The sequence below is a fragment of the Manihot esculenta genome, chromosome 14 (assembly GCF_001659605.2).
Source record: "Manihot esculenta cultivar AM560-2 chromosome 14, M.esculenta_v8, whole genome shotgun sequence".
Lineage (NCBI taxonomy): Eukaryota > Viridiplantae > Streptophyta > Magnoliopsida > Malpighiales > Euphorbiaceae > Manihot > Manihot esculenta.
This window is the reverse complement of record NC_035174.2, coordinates 12099867-12118173: the sequence shown is the minus strand read 5'-3', so window position 1 is coordinate 12118173 and position 18307 is coordinate 12099867. Positions and strand designations below refer to the sequence as shown.

Below are 18307 nucleotides of genomic sequence, written 5' to 3'. Positions count from 1 at the left end.
TTTATGTGCTATAGAATTGAAGACTATACCGAGTATTTTTTTTATAAAATCATTCATGTCACACGAGAGATAAATGAATATTATAAAAATTTTAATTATAAATTTTATCTTATTTTAAGTGAGAAAAGTTTAGAATAAATAAATGGAAGTCAAGCGTTTATCTTTTCAAATGAACTAAGTCGAAAGATAAGTTTAAGAATTTAATAAATCAATCAAACCAAATTTAAGGTGAGAAATAAATCAATCAAATCAAACTTAAGATGAGAATTAATATGGTGTGAGAGTGTGTATTGTTAGTGTATCAATTATATTAAAAGGTAAGAGACAAGATTGATTGTAGATGATAAGAGTGATTGCTAAAGGATGCATGATGAGGACTTTGAGATGTATGAGTGATTGTATTTGAATGAAAGATCACCATCTATCCATTCTTTTGATTGCAAATTATGCATCACTCCTCTAAATCAACTGCTCCAATTATTCCAATTACATTGGTCCGTTGATTATGAATTTTTATTTTATTTTCACTCACAAGTCTTATTAAATTTTATTTTAGATGAGGAGACAAATCAATATAGTCACTCGTAGTTTTATAATAGCGGCTATTTTTTACTCGGTCTGAATTTTTAATTTTTATTATAAATTTTTTTATTTTGAAAGAACTATAGATAAAATTGTTTTTTATTTTTAATATATTTGATGGTTTTAAAAAATATATATTTACTCTTAATTAATAATTTATTAACTAATTAACATAAAATATATATGTTATCTTTTTTATTAGTTCTTTTTCATAGGATATGACATTTTATCAATTCAAATATAACCCATAAATTGACCAATGATTTTTTTTCCTTTAGATAATTTTTTCTCAATTATAAATTTGATCATGGACAAATAATTCTAAAAATAATGAAAACTTTGACTATATTTGCTTTCGTTAATCAAAATGCTCACCTCTTATTGGTGCATTAATGAAACCTTACTACTTTTTAAGAGACAACGTTCGAAGATTTCATGTTTGGATTTTGCTCAAAGGAATCTAGGGATGGTAGAAGAGCTCCATTTCTCAATTGGGCAGGCATATCTTATCTCAACCTCACAAATCAAATAAATAAAAATAAAATAAAACCATTGGAAACTCATCTCCACAACTAAGTCTAATTTAATAGTATGGTTTGGTATTGTGTCCATATTCCAGACGTTAATATCTAATCAAATTGATTTTTCATGTGAAAGAAGCCATGCGTATATATTATAATGTCAAAAACAATTCCACTCACCATATATAACTAATTATATATATATTCCTTGTTTGAAACAAGAATAATGTTAATTTTTTAAAATTAAAAATAATTAAAAAAATATATGTAATAAAGTATTTTATAATTTTATAGGTTTTTAATTTTGAGATTTATAATTTACTTAATTTACAATTTATTTTTTGGCTATTATCATTATTAACAAATCAATTCCTACATTTTCAAAAACTTATTAAAATGTTTTATCTTTTTTTTCGTAAACAAGATAGTCTTTCCATCTATTTTTGTCTTTAAACTATAGTAAAAGACTAAATTATCCTTTTTTTTTTCTCCTCCATCTTCTTCTTCATTGATTCATCCTCCTCTTCTTCTTTTTTAGTTTTTCTTTTCCTTCTTTGATTTTTCTTTAATTTTTATTTTTATTCTCATTCTTTAAGGAGGAAGATCTTCTTCTCCTTCTCTTTTTTTTTTCTTCTTTTTCTTCTTCTCCTTCATCATCATCATCTTCTTCTTCTTTTCTTTCTTTTTTTTTTTAGGAGGAAGATGAGAGATTATTTCGTTAACGAAAGAAACGATAATGATGTTTTAATAGATATGAGAAAAAATAAAAACGTTTTAATAAATATGAGAAAAGATAATAACGTTTTAATAGATTTTTAAAAATATAGGGATTGACTTGTTAATAATAGCAATATCTAAGGACTAAATAAGAGATTTTATTTAAGGGTAAAATTGAATTTTAAAAGTTTTTTCTTTCCTCTTTTATTTATTTTTAATGGAAAAGAGAACGTAAAGATTATCTCGTTGACGAAGAAAAAAAAATAAGAACGTTTTAATAGGTTTTTGAAATTATAGAAATTGACTTGTTAATAATGGCAATATCCGGAGATTAAATAGTAAATCTCTCTTAATTTTATATCAAAATAAATAATAGCTTATGATATGAGTTTCCCGCTAACATTTAGTAATTACCGTTATTTGCTAATAATATGATACCACGAAATACTTATTTGGCATAAAATAGAACCATACATGTTGAAAATGAAAAATTAATAAAATTGAAGGGTAATTTTTTTTATATATAATATTCTGTGATTCAGAAAATAGAGTTTACCGTACGTACGTGTGTGTAAACTCATAAGAATTAAAAAGCGTCCCTTTCCTCCTCTTATTATTTTCTTATGACTTGCTAATGACGCCTTACGGCCTCTTTGTGGCATCCGTTTCTGTCGGACAAACTTGTACGTATAGTATCGTCAGTCACCTTACCTATGTCAGGCGGCCAATTAATTTTTTTCAGTACGCATGCGAATAGGGCTACGAAGGGACGGGCCTGCTCATTTCTCCCCATGTCCCATCACCGGACCAGCTTCCATCTTACCGGGCTTGGACTCGTGGACGACTCGACCCGTCATGCATGTCGGAGCCCAAACCAAAATCGCGGAACAGGGCGTTCTCAGGACTTGATCTGCTTTCGTGGACCCTTACTCAGTCCAAGCAGGTGTAAGATCCAACGGTTATCAATATATATTTTTTTAATAATTAAAATTTTTATTTTTAATAAATACATTTAAAAAATAATTAAATTAAATTCTTATAAATTTTTAATTTCATAAAAAAAAATTAAATTTTTTATACGGTTGATATGAAGCTAATTTGAATTGGGTGTTCACTCAAATGTCATTTTTCACCCACTAGCATGGATTACTGTTTACTTGTTTCACGTAATTAACAAGGATTAGTGCAAATTTTTGATGTTAACCTAACTAGGTTCTCATTTTCTCCTCTTAATATTCTTTTAAAAGTCATTATCACATAGCATTATAGTGACATTTTTAATTAATTAAAAAAATTATATTATATATGTATTATATTAGGGGAATAATCGCCTTTTATTTTATAAAATTAGGCCTAAAACTTAAATAACCCATTTAATTTATTTATGGCGATAAAAAAAATTACTATTTCTCGAAATGGACTTTATCGGCTCAAATTTAATGGAGACAATCATGTTGAATGAATGATTCCAAAAAAAAAAAAAAAAAAAAACACTACAATCTCATTGTATGAATAGGTAAAATATGTATGAGAATCTCTTGGTGATTAGAATTTGATTTTTTTTCTCAATTAAAAATATTTATCGATAAAAAAGTAAAATTATATTTATATTAGTAGTTTTAATTAAAAATATTTTTCTAAAAAATATTAAATACAGAAATAAATATAAAATGAAAAAATAATCCATTATGCAACTATAATGCCAAAACTTTGCATAAAATTTATAAATAGAATTTGTTAAAAAGATATTTTAAAATTAATTTTTAAATTGTGAAACTCCAAAAAAGACTTTAAAAGTTAGATTATTATTTTTTTTTAAATTAGAAGTGATGTTTTTTCTAATCAGAAATGGAATTTTGTTTCCAAATTAGAAATGGAATTACATTTTAATTACAAATGTAATAATATTTATTTATAATTTGCACGGATAATTTTTTTTTTCTAACTAAAAAAGAATAAAATTTCTTTCTAAGTCATTTTTAATTAGCAACGGAGTTAAGAATGAAACATTATTTTGTTTTTAATTAAATTAGAAGGGATGGCAGACCGTTTCTAAATTTAGAAATGGATAACAATAATAAAATCTAATCAATAAATAATAGAGGTGGTTTTAGTTCAGTTTGATATAGTTATATAACTTTAATCTAATAATGGAATTAACTGAAATAACTGAATTTTTATTTAATGATATATTTAATTATAATTTTATTAATAAAATATCATTAATAATTTATTGTTATTATTATTATTATTAATTTTTAATCATTATTTTTTTAGAACAATTTATTATTATTATGTTTACAAATAAAAAAGTGATCTTATGTTTTTCTATTAATATATTTAATTAATTAATAATTTAAAAATATTTTTTTTATTTTAATTATACTGATAATCGATAAAATATATTTTAATTTTAATTAGATTTGGTTTTCTCATAATCTCATTTGAGTAAAATTAATATTTTAAGAATTGACAATTTTATGGACTAAAATGCCCATGACAATATTTTTTTTCTCAACTATCATTTATTTTACTAGTTAATTAAATAAATAATTAAAAATAGTTAAAAATATTAATAATTATAAAATAAATAATTAAAAATTATTTTAATAAATAATTATATTTTTTAATTTTTATATTATTTTAAAATATTAAATAAAAGTAATAAATGCTAGTAAACAACCGGTTATTTACTTTCAACTTTCATATTTTACTAAATTAGTTGAATAAAATGAAAATTCTGTTACTCTCATGTTAATTTATTTTGATGTTATTAATATATTATAAGTGGTTTATTTATTTATTTATTATTATTATTGTTATTGATTAATTATAATAAATTTATTGTGAATAAGATTTTTTAAAAATAATATATATATATATATATATATATACTATTTTACTCTTAAGAGTAATATATAAATTGAGTGTAAATGAATTTTAATTCTCAAACTAAATTAAATAAAAATTATATAAAATTTAATTGAATTCTGTATTTTAAATTAAATTATACATGAATTATATTTAAAATTCAACAGAATTTTATTTAATTAAGTGAACCAAACACAATATGAATTAAATAAAAATTATATAAAATTTAATTAAATTTTATATTTTAAATTATATCAAAATTTATTTCACATGAATTTTATCTGAAATCTAATTTGAAATTCATAATTCTGTTTCACATGGAACTTTTCTTCCTTGGGAATATTTCATAACAAACGCTTCTAACAAAAGCACTTATCTCCCTTAGTTTTCTTCTCTAGTTGCTAATTTACTAGGAAGAGAATGGGGATGGAGATCACGTGCTCATTCCATTTAATTTTCCACCGTTTATAATGTTTGTTTGATTCAAATATGATATTTTTTAAAAACTAATTTTTTAAAAAATAATTTAATTAGATTAAAGTAAGTAAACACTAAAAGAAAGAAAAAATCTTAACTTCTCAAAGAATTAAAAAAAAATCAATTAAATAAAAATAATTTTTACACTCATTAAAAATAAGTTTTACAACTGATCCAACCAAATAAGGCCTAAATTTAGATAAATTTCAGTTGACAAAGCTCATTTCAAAAAACATGAAGCCTTTTTTTTTTCCTTGAATTAGTCGAGGTTTAATTATTATTTAAATAATTAATTAATTTTTTGTATCATGAAATTAAATAGTAATTTTTCGTTTTTTTTTTAAATTTTCTAATCAGCCTTTCCTATTAAAAACATTTTAAACTTTTTTATAATATTTATCGGTTAAATCTAATTAAAAAATTAATTAGTAGATTTTTTAAAACGTCAATAATATTTTAATATATTTTTTAAAATTAAAAGTTAATTATTAAGTTTTTTTATATATAAGAATTAAATAATAATTTTTCATATTAAAAAAGTTATTGAAAGAGTAATATATACTCGTGCTCACATGCAGGCTTATGATCGCCAAGTCATGAGAAGAAAACGGCATCGGTTTGGCCCACTGATTATTGATCTCCTTTTACACCTTCTTCCCAACGGCTACTTCCAGTGACCGTTGAAGCGCCCAAAATTCAAAATCGCGTGAATGTCCAAATAAACAAGCAATGAAACCCCACATATACATTCAATCACAATAAACTTACATCACAGAAAATAAATTTGAGAAAACCAAACGGGAAACAAGAACTCTCTGAAAATCTTCAAATCTCAGCTCTGGCAACCCACAAGAATCACCAATCCTGGTTAAATCCATTTACTGGTTCAGGTGAAGAAGCCAAGAGATCATCAAAAATGGTGTACACATACACACCAACATATTACTCCACTCTCCATGATTCAATCACCTCTCTCTGCAAAACTATCCTTCCTTTTTCCTTCAAGAAACGGAGGTTGCCCGCTGCAGAACACAGGCTCTCCAAGCTGCAATCTGATAACTTGAAATGGCAGCAAGATTCTTTCCACCAGATTTTGAACTTGATGGGGCTCCACAAAGAAGGGATCTTAGCGGAGAATGAGGTTTCAGCTTTTCGAATGCATTTGCTCGAGACCCTTATTGCTTCTCCAGTTGAACATGAACAGCCAGTCATTTTGAGAGACAAATTAGTCTTCTTGCAGGTAAATTTCCAATGGTTCCTTTTCTCTTTCAAGCAATATTTTATCCCCTTCTTTATCTAAGTGCTTTTTTTTTTTTCCTCTCTTTTTCTTTCTGTAGGAGCTGCTTTATGCAAAATGCATATCAGAAGATGAGTATCATTCTTCAAAGAGACCTTTGTTACAAAGGCTAGCAGTTCAAGGGGCGGAAATTGAGGCTAGAGATGTTATTGTTGCTGGCCCAAAAGATCTCAGACAGAATCCAGAAGAGGAGTGGTCCGTCATTGATTTAAAAGATGAGAAAAGCTTTGCTGGTAAAGAAAATTTATCCTCTAAAAGCAGATCTAAGCCTCATTCAACAATCAAGCAAATCAAAGGAGCAGCTTCAGCTTTTGGCTTTGGTTCATCTCACAAGCAAACAAAACACAGAGAAGAGAAGAGTATATTTGAAATTGAAGCAAAATTATCCTCCCCTGGCAATTTCAACAATAGAGAAAGCGAAACCAAGTCTATTCTCATGCAAGAAAGCGTACCAAATGAGTCCACAAAGGAATGTGGAAGCATTGACAAGGGAAAGAGGAAACCTTTTAGGACTCTGTTCCAAAGAGAGCAGAGGGAGACTCAAGGTGGCAGCAGCTATGGCGGTGGCGAAAATTTTCACAATTCTGAAGAGAATGTGTCAAAATCAGCTAAAAAACAGTGGGGTTTTGATGGGTTTAAGAAATGGAAGAAAAATGATTCTGATGATGAGACTGCTCCTCTGCCTCTCAATAACGAAAGGTCAGACAGTGAGTCCTATTTAGGATCCTGCCACCTTGTTGATACCCCAATTGGAGAGGGACCAGACACTAAACTGATAAAGAGGAAGCTGCATTCTAATGGTTCTCCTTCAGATTTTTTCATTGACAAGGTTAATCTCACTCTTTTAAGTATATTTCTCCATTTCTTGCTTGAACAACGGCTCATATTATGTTTGTGTTTTTTCAGGTTTTAGGGGACAAGATAAAGAAGGAACTGACAAGAATTCAAACAGAACTCTGCACCACAAACCCCAATCTCAAATTCTCGTAAGCATTTTCTTATAAGCTGAACCTGAAATTTGAAATGTTGTAGCTTGTGGGTTGAATGAATTTATGCTTGGTTCTGTGGTTCAATCAGGGATGATCAAATGGAAGCAATTTCCACCAAGCTCCCAGTAGATAAGACAGAACTGAAAAAGTTCTTCCCCAAGTGAGTCAGCGAAACCATTTCATGCCCTTCTTTATGAAACTAATGACTCTGGAAATTGATACTGATGACTATTTTTTCTTGTGTTTAGATCATGGTGTGATAGATATGGAGATGTGGTGTTGGATGTAGTAAAGAAAGAGTTCAAGGACCATGTTGGAGAACTGGAGAACATGAGAAATGCTGCCAGGGAGAGGCACATTAACAACTCAAAGCGATGGACGACATTTGAAGATGACAATTATGGTCATGAGAACTTTCACCCAAATCTTTTCGCCCACGGCAGCAGTAACAAGTGCTTTGATAATAGGAATCCTTTCTTCCATGATTATAGCAATGAAAGCAATGGAAATAGGCTGAGATCTGAACCATCCTCTTTCCAAGACCAAAACCCTTTTTGGTCTCCAAGGCATGGCCCTTCTTTGCTTGGTTAGAATGCAGAGCAAGTATCAGTATTTTGTGTACTCTGAAAGATGGATTTGTATGTTTAATGCAGAGGCAATTTACTTGTGTTTCTATTGAAAATGTAGTTGATTATGAATAGTTGAAAGAAGAACACTGTTCTTCTTTTGTTGTATGGATTTTGATTAGTCCGTGATGTGAGAATATAAAAGCTGTTATGCTATTGATGTTGAAGTTTTATCCGTTTAGAGTTGATTTTGGACGCAAGTGTAAGAATTATGGGATTAACAACCTCTCTTTTTGGTGCAGTCTCATCCCTTGATTTCAAAATGGGTGGTTGAGATTTCATTCAAACATAGTTCACACAAATTAATAGATGACTGTTTTCTTGTCTCCTTTGTGTGAATTTAAGGTTTTCCACAAAAGTAAGATTGGAGGTTTATCTTTTCTACGATCTACAAAACACAGAGCAACAATGATGCAAGAAACGTATCATTCTAATTGATGATTTACAAATTAATAACCATACAACTCAGTTCCAGCTGAATCATTAACTAGGCTTAATTTATTTGGATTATTCTTCCTATTGCAATCAATGCCACCAGAGAACAATAAACTGGAACAAAATATTAAGCCATGAAAACCCTTCCCTTTCTGGCCTGCTATGAAAATTCTACATGATGACAACATATGATTCTACAACAAGAGAAATTTAAAACCATAAATGGAAGCACAGGAGAGGAAATGAGAGAGTGGAGAAAAGCTCGGGGAACGGGAGACACGCTAAAGGAAAGGCTACTATGTACATACATACATACAGTTCTATCAAATATAAGGGATTTCTGGATTAGTGACAGAAAACTCATTGCCAGATACAGAAGACTCGTTGGCGCCTTGACGAACGTCTCCACGACATAGTGGACATACACTGTAAAGCATTCAAAACAGAGAGGAGGGATGAGAAAATGCAAAGAAAATCCAACCGAAAAAAAAAAAAAAAAAAAAAAAAACAAGAAGAAGAACATAGCTTTGTATTATAACTATGAAAATGAAAGAAAATCGAGGGGAGAAGCAGTGACGTTACCCATGTATCTCTTTAAGCCATTTGTCGACGCAAGACATGTGATACTCATGGTGGCAGGGAAGGACTCTTATTTTGTCCCCTTCCTCGTACTCGGATAGACAGATATAACACCTGTCCATCAGATAGTTACTTTAAACGAATTTGAGAAACTACAAACTGAATGGTTACTTAATGATCCTAAAAATAGTTTCACCTAAGCAATTAAACACATACACCAAGCATAATGAGCAGATCCACACATGCAAATGGAAATAATATCTGACTTATTATAATTTATAAGCTTCTTCATTCTATGAAATTGATTTTGGCGAGGAACTTACTGTTCAACTTCAACATCATCACTGCCACCAACTTTGTCCTCCTTTTTGTGATTCTTAAGAGGAAAAGAGTCGACAACTGATTCAGGGGCTGGTAGTGATACCATTGATAGGGAAAGTGACACAGGCTGGCGATGGATTTCATCCAAAACCTGCAGATTAAGCATCAATTTAACTTGTTAACTTATAATTCCAAACAATGCATGTGCAACCCTTCAGCTGTGACAAACCAGCATAAAACATTCTCATAGTTAGCAGGCTTATTATACACTTCACAACAGTTGAGAACAGCAGTGTTTATCGATTTGCAAATTCACGCACCACCTAGTTCTCAGTGGACATACTAATGCAGCATTGAAGGAGAATGAATTAGGATACAAGGGATTATATTCCATGTAAAATTAGGAAATTTCAGTACTTCTAGGATTTAGGAATTCCATTATTTAGAAAAGTATTTCAATTACCTAGTAAGTTTATCTTATTTGGTATTCTTAATTATATTCGAATTAGATTTCCTAATCCTAATTTGATTGCGGTCATGAGCTCTATAAATGGGATATTTTCTATCATTTGGAAGATTCATTATGATTATCATCTGAATAATAGAATTGAGAATCGTTCCCTTTTTTCCCAAGGAATTGTTCTTTGTTTTCCCTTTATTCTTTATGGTGCGACATCACATACACATTTTATAATGGGTTTGTATTTTTCATATCATAGAATTAACAGAAGACACCTTGCACACTTAGTTGACATGTAACAATATACATAAAAGGAAAATACTTTACACAAACAATCAATACAAAATGTTTTACCAAAAAGCATGGCAGTCGATATATTGAAAGAATTATGCTCATATGTTATTGAATCTGGATAATAACAACCAAGAAAGCTGAAGCTATAAGAAAGAAAAAGCAAGCAAGGGGTGGTATTGTAGGATAATAACATAAAGCAGCCAACTAGCTAAAAGTGTCATCCAAACCACAATGGTCAATATTGCAATATATAAAATGCACTCCATGCACAGGAGTGAAATCAAGAACACAATGACTGATGCATATTCATTGTTTGCCTACAACAATTACAATAGATTCTGACCTTAATACTAAACTCTGAAAAAATAGATATCCAAAATTATCTATACACCAGGAGAGCATTTTGAAATCTATACACCATTTCAATCTCAGAAATGCTAATTATTCTATGGAGCATTCAAACAGGCGCATTCCATCCAATAATATTGACCTGGCAAATCAACAGAAATCAAGTTCAATTAATAGGAAAACTACCTCAAAAAGAGCTTCAGCAAGCATGACTATTCGTGATATACTTGCACGATTACTGGACTCCTCAGTTGTTGGTGATGAATCACATGAGCATGTACCATCAGGGTGGAGTCCAGACGGGCATAAGGTAGTTCCCCGACCCTGCTCATTGAAGCCACCGCGAAGTCTTTCCCACATCTGCAAAGAGTTATGGCAAAGCAGTTCATGAGCATTATGAAAGGATATAAGGAATGCAACACCTGAGATAGTCAACATAAAGAGATCCTTGCTAAATACACTATTTATGAGGTAAACATCAAATGTGCAATTACAATGAAACATTGCCAGAGGGCCATTGTTTAGGCTGTAGCTTTGCAACCAAGAGGTTATAGGGTTGCATGCTACGAATATCCTACTCCAGGATAAAGGTGCAAAAATAAAGACTGTTTCAGCTAAACGAAAACATAATCAAGTTAATAGCACACAGATCCTACAGCAAAAAGTTTATCCAAGCAAGTTGCAAAAGTAAAAATCATCATAATATTTTAAAGCCAAAAGTGGTCAGATGATTACCTCAGATCTCGAGTGTCGCCTTCGTCCATTTAAGCTGTGAATTCTACTGCCTAGGTATCCAGAATCACCGCCCATCCCATCATCAAAAAAATCACCACTGAAATCAAGGAGCCATCTCTCATGAGATAGTAGATCATCACTATTCTCCGCTGAGAAAAAAATGGTTGGAGAGTCGAGATGCCTTCTAGAACTGCGTCTTGAAAATGCATCCCAAAAAAGTCTTCTACTATTCCTTCTGGCATCACGGCCTCTCATGTCAGCATTGCTGCTAGAAAAAATGCTGGACGAGATGCTTACCACATCTACATGAATTACACCTCCATCTTCCGTGCCTTGTTCCCTATCAGCCACAAGGAATCCTAAACCTGCAGGTATTGCTTCTGGTACAGATTCATCTCCTAGAGAGTCAAAGGTTACTGGAACCTCAGTCCTATGAGGTACAGAATCAGAATCAGAATTGAACACGCCTGTCGCTTCAGCCATGTGATTCTCAATAGAAACCCCATCAGCATATGCATCTCCAAGCCCTTGAAAAGAACTGCTTGGATGCATGATGTCACGACAGATATAAGAACCACCCATGTCCTCTGAATTATCAATGCCATTGACTGCATCCTCGTTAGACAAAACATTTACAGACACTGGATCCGAAGATTGTTGGTCTTTAAATGAAGTACTAGCTTCGGTAATACTTCTATGCCTACAAGATTCATCATGACTGTAATAGTCACTTACCTGAGAGGGAGCAACCAACTCTCCACCTTCAGAGAAGCCTTTCCCTTGGTTACTTGTTCCATTATTTCTCAAACCCTCTTCAGTAGAGGTGCCCTCACTGGCTGTGATGCTGCTTCCTAATGATGCTCCAGTTTCAGCTACAGAGCTGGTAGAGCTTGTTCCTATACCAGAAGGGAAGGAAGATTCCTCCGCAAGATTCCAGATCTCATTGGTGATTGAATCACAATGTTTTTCAGAATTCAGCAGAATTTCATCTGGATGATCTTCCACCTGTATGAAAAAAATTGGATCCATATTAGTCTCTTTTATATACTGCAGCCACAAAATTTAAACAATAGCATCCTGTAAAGGCTTACCCAACATAATAAAATAAATAAATAAATAAATAATAAAAATATGTAAATTGAACTAGACATGCAGGATAACAGCCAAAATTCACTGCCATGCCACTGTCTAATTCTTGATGGGTAAGAGAAGAGTCAACTTTCACTGCCTACTCACCATACTTCAGTCCCTCCATGTAGTAGAACATTAAAATATATCACAAAAACATGAATGAAAAGCTTCTCCAAAAGTTTCACCAATTAACCATGGGAAAAAATGCTGAGGGCTAATTGAATGGCGTTCCAGATATGAAAGTGTATGCCTTTTGTTTTGGTTAAAGAAAAAGCACTTGCTAATAGAAAAACAATAAACAAAAAAACAATAGCAAAAAGGATAACATGTATCATACTCTAATTGTAGAAAGAAATAAAATAAAAAGATCAGAATAATATAGCACTTAAATCTTGTTGTACATCAGCCAGAGAAACTGGAAGTAAGTGAATTGAAGGCATCAGAAATATGAATAATTCATTTTTTCTAACAGAAATTTCCAGGAGTTACTGCAAATGGAATGTAGCATCACCTAGTATTTGCTGCCCAACTAAATGAAAGTGAAACCATCATTCATTGTCAAAAGACTTATTTTTTCGTGATTTATGTCCATTTCTATCCTTTGCAGCAACAATGTTTAAGTTCTGAATGATACACCAAGCCATTAACATATCCAAAACTACTACCTAACATCACAATGGAAGTTTTATTCAAGATTGGAAATAAAGTAGATATAATTAAAAAGAAGATCGTTAAATTATTCCCTGACAAACTTTCTAGGGAAATGAAAAAATAAATAAATAAAAATTCAATAAACATTCGACAACGAACACATGCCTAGTGCTATTGAAACACACAGCACCCCCATTTCAATTCCTTCAGTAAATGAATAAAATCCAGCAGGTATATACCAAAACAGAAGAACAAACACAGTTTCAAAATAGAACAACAGATCCAATAACATGAACAAGTTAATTATAGAACATTTAACATCCCAGAAAAGAATATAGTCTTTCAATAGAAAGACAAGCTCCAAAGCTCCTACTGAGACCATTAACTTAAGCTAAGTCAACGGTGATAGCCATCAAATTGCAAACTATCATAGAATTCGACAAGATAATACGCTAAAATATCAAGAAAAGAAATCAATAGTGAGTTAGTGACTCAATTCCCAAGTAGAATACAAGTCAAATGCGTTGAATGAAATCCATCATCCAACACAAGGAATCGTAAAACGCAAAACTGCTACAAAAAGTTGAACTGTTGAATTAAAAGACCAAAGTAACCACATAGTCGGATAATTGGGACCCTTGTATCATTCTTGATTGATAAATTAATCAACCCATAAATTAGATAAGGAAACCGCATCAGTTTTGCTTGAATACATGATCAAGAAATGCAAAAAAAAAAACGAGGGTATGTAAATTTTCAACTAAACAAACCTAAGAATTACCCAAAAAGGACCAACTTTGAGCATGAGATTATCAATCTCAAATCACGCAAAGTGAAAATTCATCCGTGTGAAGCTTCAAAATTTGACGTTAAAAAAAAAAAAAGAAAAAAAAAGGAACGGGATTCCATCTCTTCCTTCTTTCTCCAAGTGAATAAAAGGGATCGATCATTGAAACCAAATGACCAATCCCAATTCATAAAAAAGGATCAAAGTATTAAAAAAAGAAATAGGGTAATTGATTTGCATCTATATTGTTTTACCTCGAGAGTAGAGCGAGGAGAGGAGCCACCGCAGATAAGAGAAGAGAATAAGCGGGAGCGGGTACTGCGGTTAAGTCGGGCCCTTGATGGGCGCCTCCCCAGTCGACTAGTGCCCGAACCCATTTTTTAGAGACGCGTCTTGAGATAGAAAGAGAGTGTGTGTAGTTTAAATTCAGAGAACAGGCTGAGAAATGATGGTGCTAATGGAAGTACAGTAGAGAAAGAGAGAGAAAGAGAGAGAGGTGGGTTTGAAATTGAATTATTTGAGGCAGAAAGGAGCGGAGAAGGAGAGACTGGAGTTTTAGCCAAATTACTATTAGGTACTTATATTTTTGTCAAAATTAATCATTTAGTCACTTTGTTAATAATGATTTTTTAAAAAAATTAAAGCTTTTTACTCTTGTTGTTAAATAAAAAATATATAATATTCAGTACTACTTTAATTAGTCGATTAATTTTAAAAAAATATATTAAAATATTTTTAATTTTTTTTAAAAAATTAATAAATTTTTTGATAAGTTTAATATTTAAATATTATAAAAAATTAAAATACTTTATAAATTAAATGATCAATTAAATTAATAAAAGAGTTAATTGCTATTTTTTAATTTTAAAAATATTTTAATATATTTTTTAAAATGAAAACATCACAGATTTTTTTAATATAAAAATTAAATAATAATTGATATTAATATTATCTAGTTTTTATACTATTATTCTGAATTTTCAGATATTACTTAGTAGTTATAACTTTAATTATTTATATTATTTCATTTTTATAAAATTAAAATAATTAAATTTAATCTAATAAAATAATTTTAATAAAATATAAAAATTGAATGATTAAAAAATAAATATTAAATAATAAAATTTAATAAAATATAGGAAACTTGCAATAATTTTGATAATGATTTGGGTTAAGAGTTGACAAGGGTTCTCTTTCTTGTGCGTGTCCATTTCTCGAAAATGAAATAAAATTGCCACATTCGGTGGCCACACCCCATCCCTCCACTTCCCACGTGACGTCCCACCTTTTCCATTTTTGGCTGAACGTCAAATTCAGCCCTTCAATTTTATACAAACTATCAATTCTTGCCCCAGTTCTTTCATCATTAACTCTTTCACACCTAATTTTTATCAAAATATAATTATTTAATAATGTAAATTATTCACGCTTTAAATTTTTAAAAATTAAAAAAATATATTTTATAAAATTAAAGCTTTTAATAGCTATGTGTTATAAATTCAAAATTAAAAATTATGTTTTTATCAAAAATTTAATAATAAAAATATTAAAGTATGAATTGACTTTTTATATAAATATAAATAATTAAATTATATATTTGTTTTTTTTTATTTTTATTCAAATAATTAGCAATAAAAAGTCAATATTAGAACCCCAATGCATAATCTCAACACCTAGAGACAACCTGCAAGCCAACACAAGAAACTAGAAAACCCATAAAAAAAGCATATGTAGAAAGGAAAACCCATTAAAACCAGGGAAAAGCCAAAGAGACAACCAAAACACCGACATTGTCGCTAACCAAGCATTCCACTGACAACCAGAACAAGCCGAGAATCCATACCGAAGCTTGAGACTTCGAACACCACAGAAAGGAGAGCGACGAGGCAGAGCTCATGGTCCAGTAGTAACCCTCTCAGCAGAATCAAAACCCTAATCCAGAACCACAATCAAAATATTGAAGATCAACTATACAAACAAACTAAACCATAACAAAACGTAAACTAAACAGAAGAAAACCAAAACAACCTCGAACTGAGAGGGAAAGCCAAAGCCACCACTCTGCCAGACTAACAAATCGCTACTCTTTCTCCACTCGCTCGGCTTTACTCTTTCTTTCTCTATTCATTTTCAATCTCTCAACAATTTTAAAGTTTCGGTGCTCAAAGATTTATTGATTACATTAATTTTAATAAAACAAAAACTATTTTCGTTAATTTCAATAAAATATTTTTATTTAATTTATACTTAAATTATATTGCAATATTTACCATTTGATAAAGTAATTTAATAGCTTTTTTTTGATATTTTGATGTAAAAAATAATGTATTCATGAGTTTTTTTTTTAAATGTTAAATTGCTTATTAGTTACTTGTAAGGAATTTACTTAAATGTTACTCTCTTTATTTAATAATTTTAATTTTTTTTATTATCTTAAAAATATTATCATACTTTTTATATTATAATAATATATAAATTAATTATTATAATTATAATTAATTTTATCTAATTTTTAAATATATTTTTCCATAATTTTTTTATCAAGATTTTCATCGAAGTTAATCCATAATCAAAATAAAAAATTGGAGACATTGATGCCACCAGTGACGTGTCATCAATACTATTCTTATTTATTGTTGTTAATATGAAGTAAAGTTAATTTAATAATAAAAAAATAAAACATTTTTCTTTTTTAACTATTTATATCTTCAATTGTATGGTTTCTTCTAATCAACTTTATACATTGCTTAATGCTGTAAGAATTTAATATTTATTTTACTTAATGTAATAAAAATAACTTTTTCTTCTGTCTTCCATTTTTTAAAATGTATTTATGAAACTTATTTATTAAATAGATAATTTTTTGTATTTTTAAAATAATAACTACAAACATCAAATTATGATAGTTGGTAGAGAGAGAAAACGCACCTCTCTACTTCTCCTTTAACCAGCTATTCTTCTCTCACTCTCCTCGCTTTGCCCATCATCTCCACACTCTTCTCCGCCTTCGCCCATCAAAATCCAATAATATATATACATATCCAAACATATATTATTATTATGAAAAATTTATAATTTAATTTCTGAATATTATTATTATATTAATAAGTCAATCCCTTTATTTTTAAAAACCTAATAAAATGTCCTTATCTTTTCTTTCCATTAACGAAATAATTTTTTCGTTTATTTTTATCGTTAAAAATATAGTAAAAGACTAAATTACCCCACATTCTTTTCCTCCTTCTTCCTTTTTTTCTTCATCAATTATTTTTCCGTCTTCTGCTTCTTCTTCTGCTTCTGCTTCTGTTTCTTCTTCTTCTTTTTCTTTTTTTTTTCTGCTTTTTTTTCTTCTTCTTCTTTTCTTTTTTGGAGGAGGAGGAGAAAAGACAAGATATGGACTATTTTGTTGACAAAAAAAAAACGATAAGGACATTGTAATAGATGTGAGAAAAGATATGGATTTGTAATAGATGTGAGAAAAGATATGGATTATTTCGTTGACAAAAAAAAAAACGATAAGAACGTTTTAATAGATTTCTAAAAATATAGGGAGGGACGATTTCGTTGACGTAAAGAAATGATGAGGAGGGACTATTTCGTTGACGGAAAGAAACGATAAGAACGTTTTAATAGATATGAGAAAAGATAGAAACTATTTCATTGATGGAAATAAACGATAAGGACGTTTTAATAAATATGGAAAAAGATAAAAATGTTTTAATAGATTTTTGAAAATGTAAGGATTAACTTGTTAATAATAGCAATATCCAATGACTAAATAAATGATTTTATTTGAGGGTAAAATTGGATTTTAAAAATTTTTTCTGTCCTCCTTTATCTAATTTTAACGAAAAAAATGACGGAAAGACTATTTCATTGACGGAAAGAAAATATAAGGACGTTTTAATAGGTTTCTAAAAATACAGGGACGACTTGTTAATAATAGCAATTGACACGGAACAACTAGCCTTGGATTTTATGGCAGACCTGGACCGATGCTAACTTTTATATTTTAATTATTATTTTGGATATTTTAGGTATTTTTATAATTTTGCATATTAGAGTTTTATTTCTATTGTAAATAGCCTCCCTTGCCTATTAGGATTTTAGACTCCTATTAGGATTAGGATTATTTTGCATATTAGAGTTTTATTTCTATTGTAAATAGCCTCCATTGGCTATTAGGATTTTAGACTCCTATTAGGATTAGGATTATTTTGCATATTAGAGTTTTATTTCTATTGTAAATAGCCTCCCTTGGCTATTAGGATTTTACTCCTATTAGGATTATGATTATTTTATTTCTATTATAAATAGCCTCCCTTGGCTATTAGGAACACACTTTTCACTTTTCAATATTTGAGGAATTTCAATAAGACTTTTAGTGTTTCAGCCTATCTTTTCTCTTATTTCGTCTTAACCAAACGATATTGGTTACAACTCCTGACGGAGTTTAAATAGTCCTGCATCAGATTGGTATCAGAGC

General features: G+C 29.8%; 2 protein-coding genes across 2 annotated transcripts; one reads left to right on the top strand and one right to left on the bottom strand.

The window, feature by feature from the left end:
- Window positions 1–5896: 5896 nt before the first annotated feature.
- LOC110600057 lies at window positions 5897–8255 on the top strand. Its single transcript, XM_021736756.2, has 5 exons — window positions 5897–6408; window positions 6506–7294; window positions 7372–7451; window positions 7543–7614; window positions 7703–8255. Exons 1-5 carry the CDS (start codon window positions 6085–6087, stop codon window positions 8043–8045), a joined length of 1608 nt encoding a protein of 535 aa, XP_021592448.1. The 5' UTR covers window positions 5897–6084; the 3' UTR covers window positions 8046–8255.
- A 237-nt stretch (window positions 8256–8492) lies between these two features.
- LOC110600056 lies at window positions 8493–14331 on the bottom strand. Its single transcript, XM_021736755.2, has 6 exons — window positions 14076–14331; window positions 11253–12257; window positions 10704–10877; window positions 9418–9566; window positions 9098–9208; window positions 8493–8941 (listed from the first exon to the last, which is right to left on the bottom strand). The coding sequence occupies exons 1-6, from the start codon at window positions 14196–14198 to the stop codon at window positions 8839–8841; spliced, it is 1665 nt and encodes a 554-aa protein (XP_021592447.1). The 5' UTR covers window positions 14199–14331; the 3' UTR covers window positions 8493–8838.
- Between the last annotated feature and the right edge of the window lie 3976 nt (window positions 14332–18307).

What these genes read in the sequence shown, in the direction of transcription:
- LOC110600056 (XM_021736755.2), bottom strand. Translation starts at nt 14,198, where the DNA reads ATGGGTTCGGGCACTAGTCGACTGGGGAGGCGCCCATCAAGGGCCCGA. An exon ending in GATGATGTTGAAGTTGAACA is followed by an intron (nt 9,209 to 9,417) that starts GTAAGTTCCTCG and finishes TCTGATGGACAG; the next exon opens with GTGTTATATCTGTCTATCCG. An exon ending in TGGCTTAAAGAGATACATGG is followed by an intron (nt 8,942 to 9,097) that starts GTAACGTCACTG and finishes AATGCTTTACAG; the next exon opens with TGTATGTCCACTATGTCGTG.
- LOC110600057 (XM_021736756.2), top strand. Translation starts at nt 6,085, where the DNA reads ATGGTGTACACATACACACCAACATATTACTCCACTCTCCATGATTCA. An exon ending in ACAAATTAGTCTTCTTGCAG is followed by an intron (nt 6,409 to 6,505) that starts GTAAATTTCCAA and finishes TTCTTTCTGTAG; the next exon opens with GAGCTGCTTTATGCAAAATG. An exon ending in AACCCCAATCTCAAATTCTC is followed by an intron (nt 7,452 to 7,542) that starts GTAAGCATTTTC and finishes TGGTTCAATCAG; the next exon opens with GGATGATCAAATGGAAGCAA.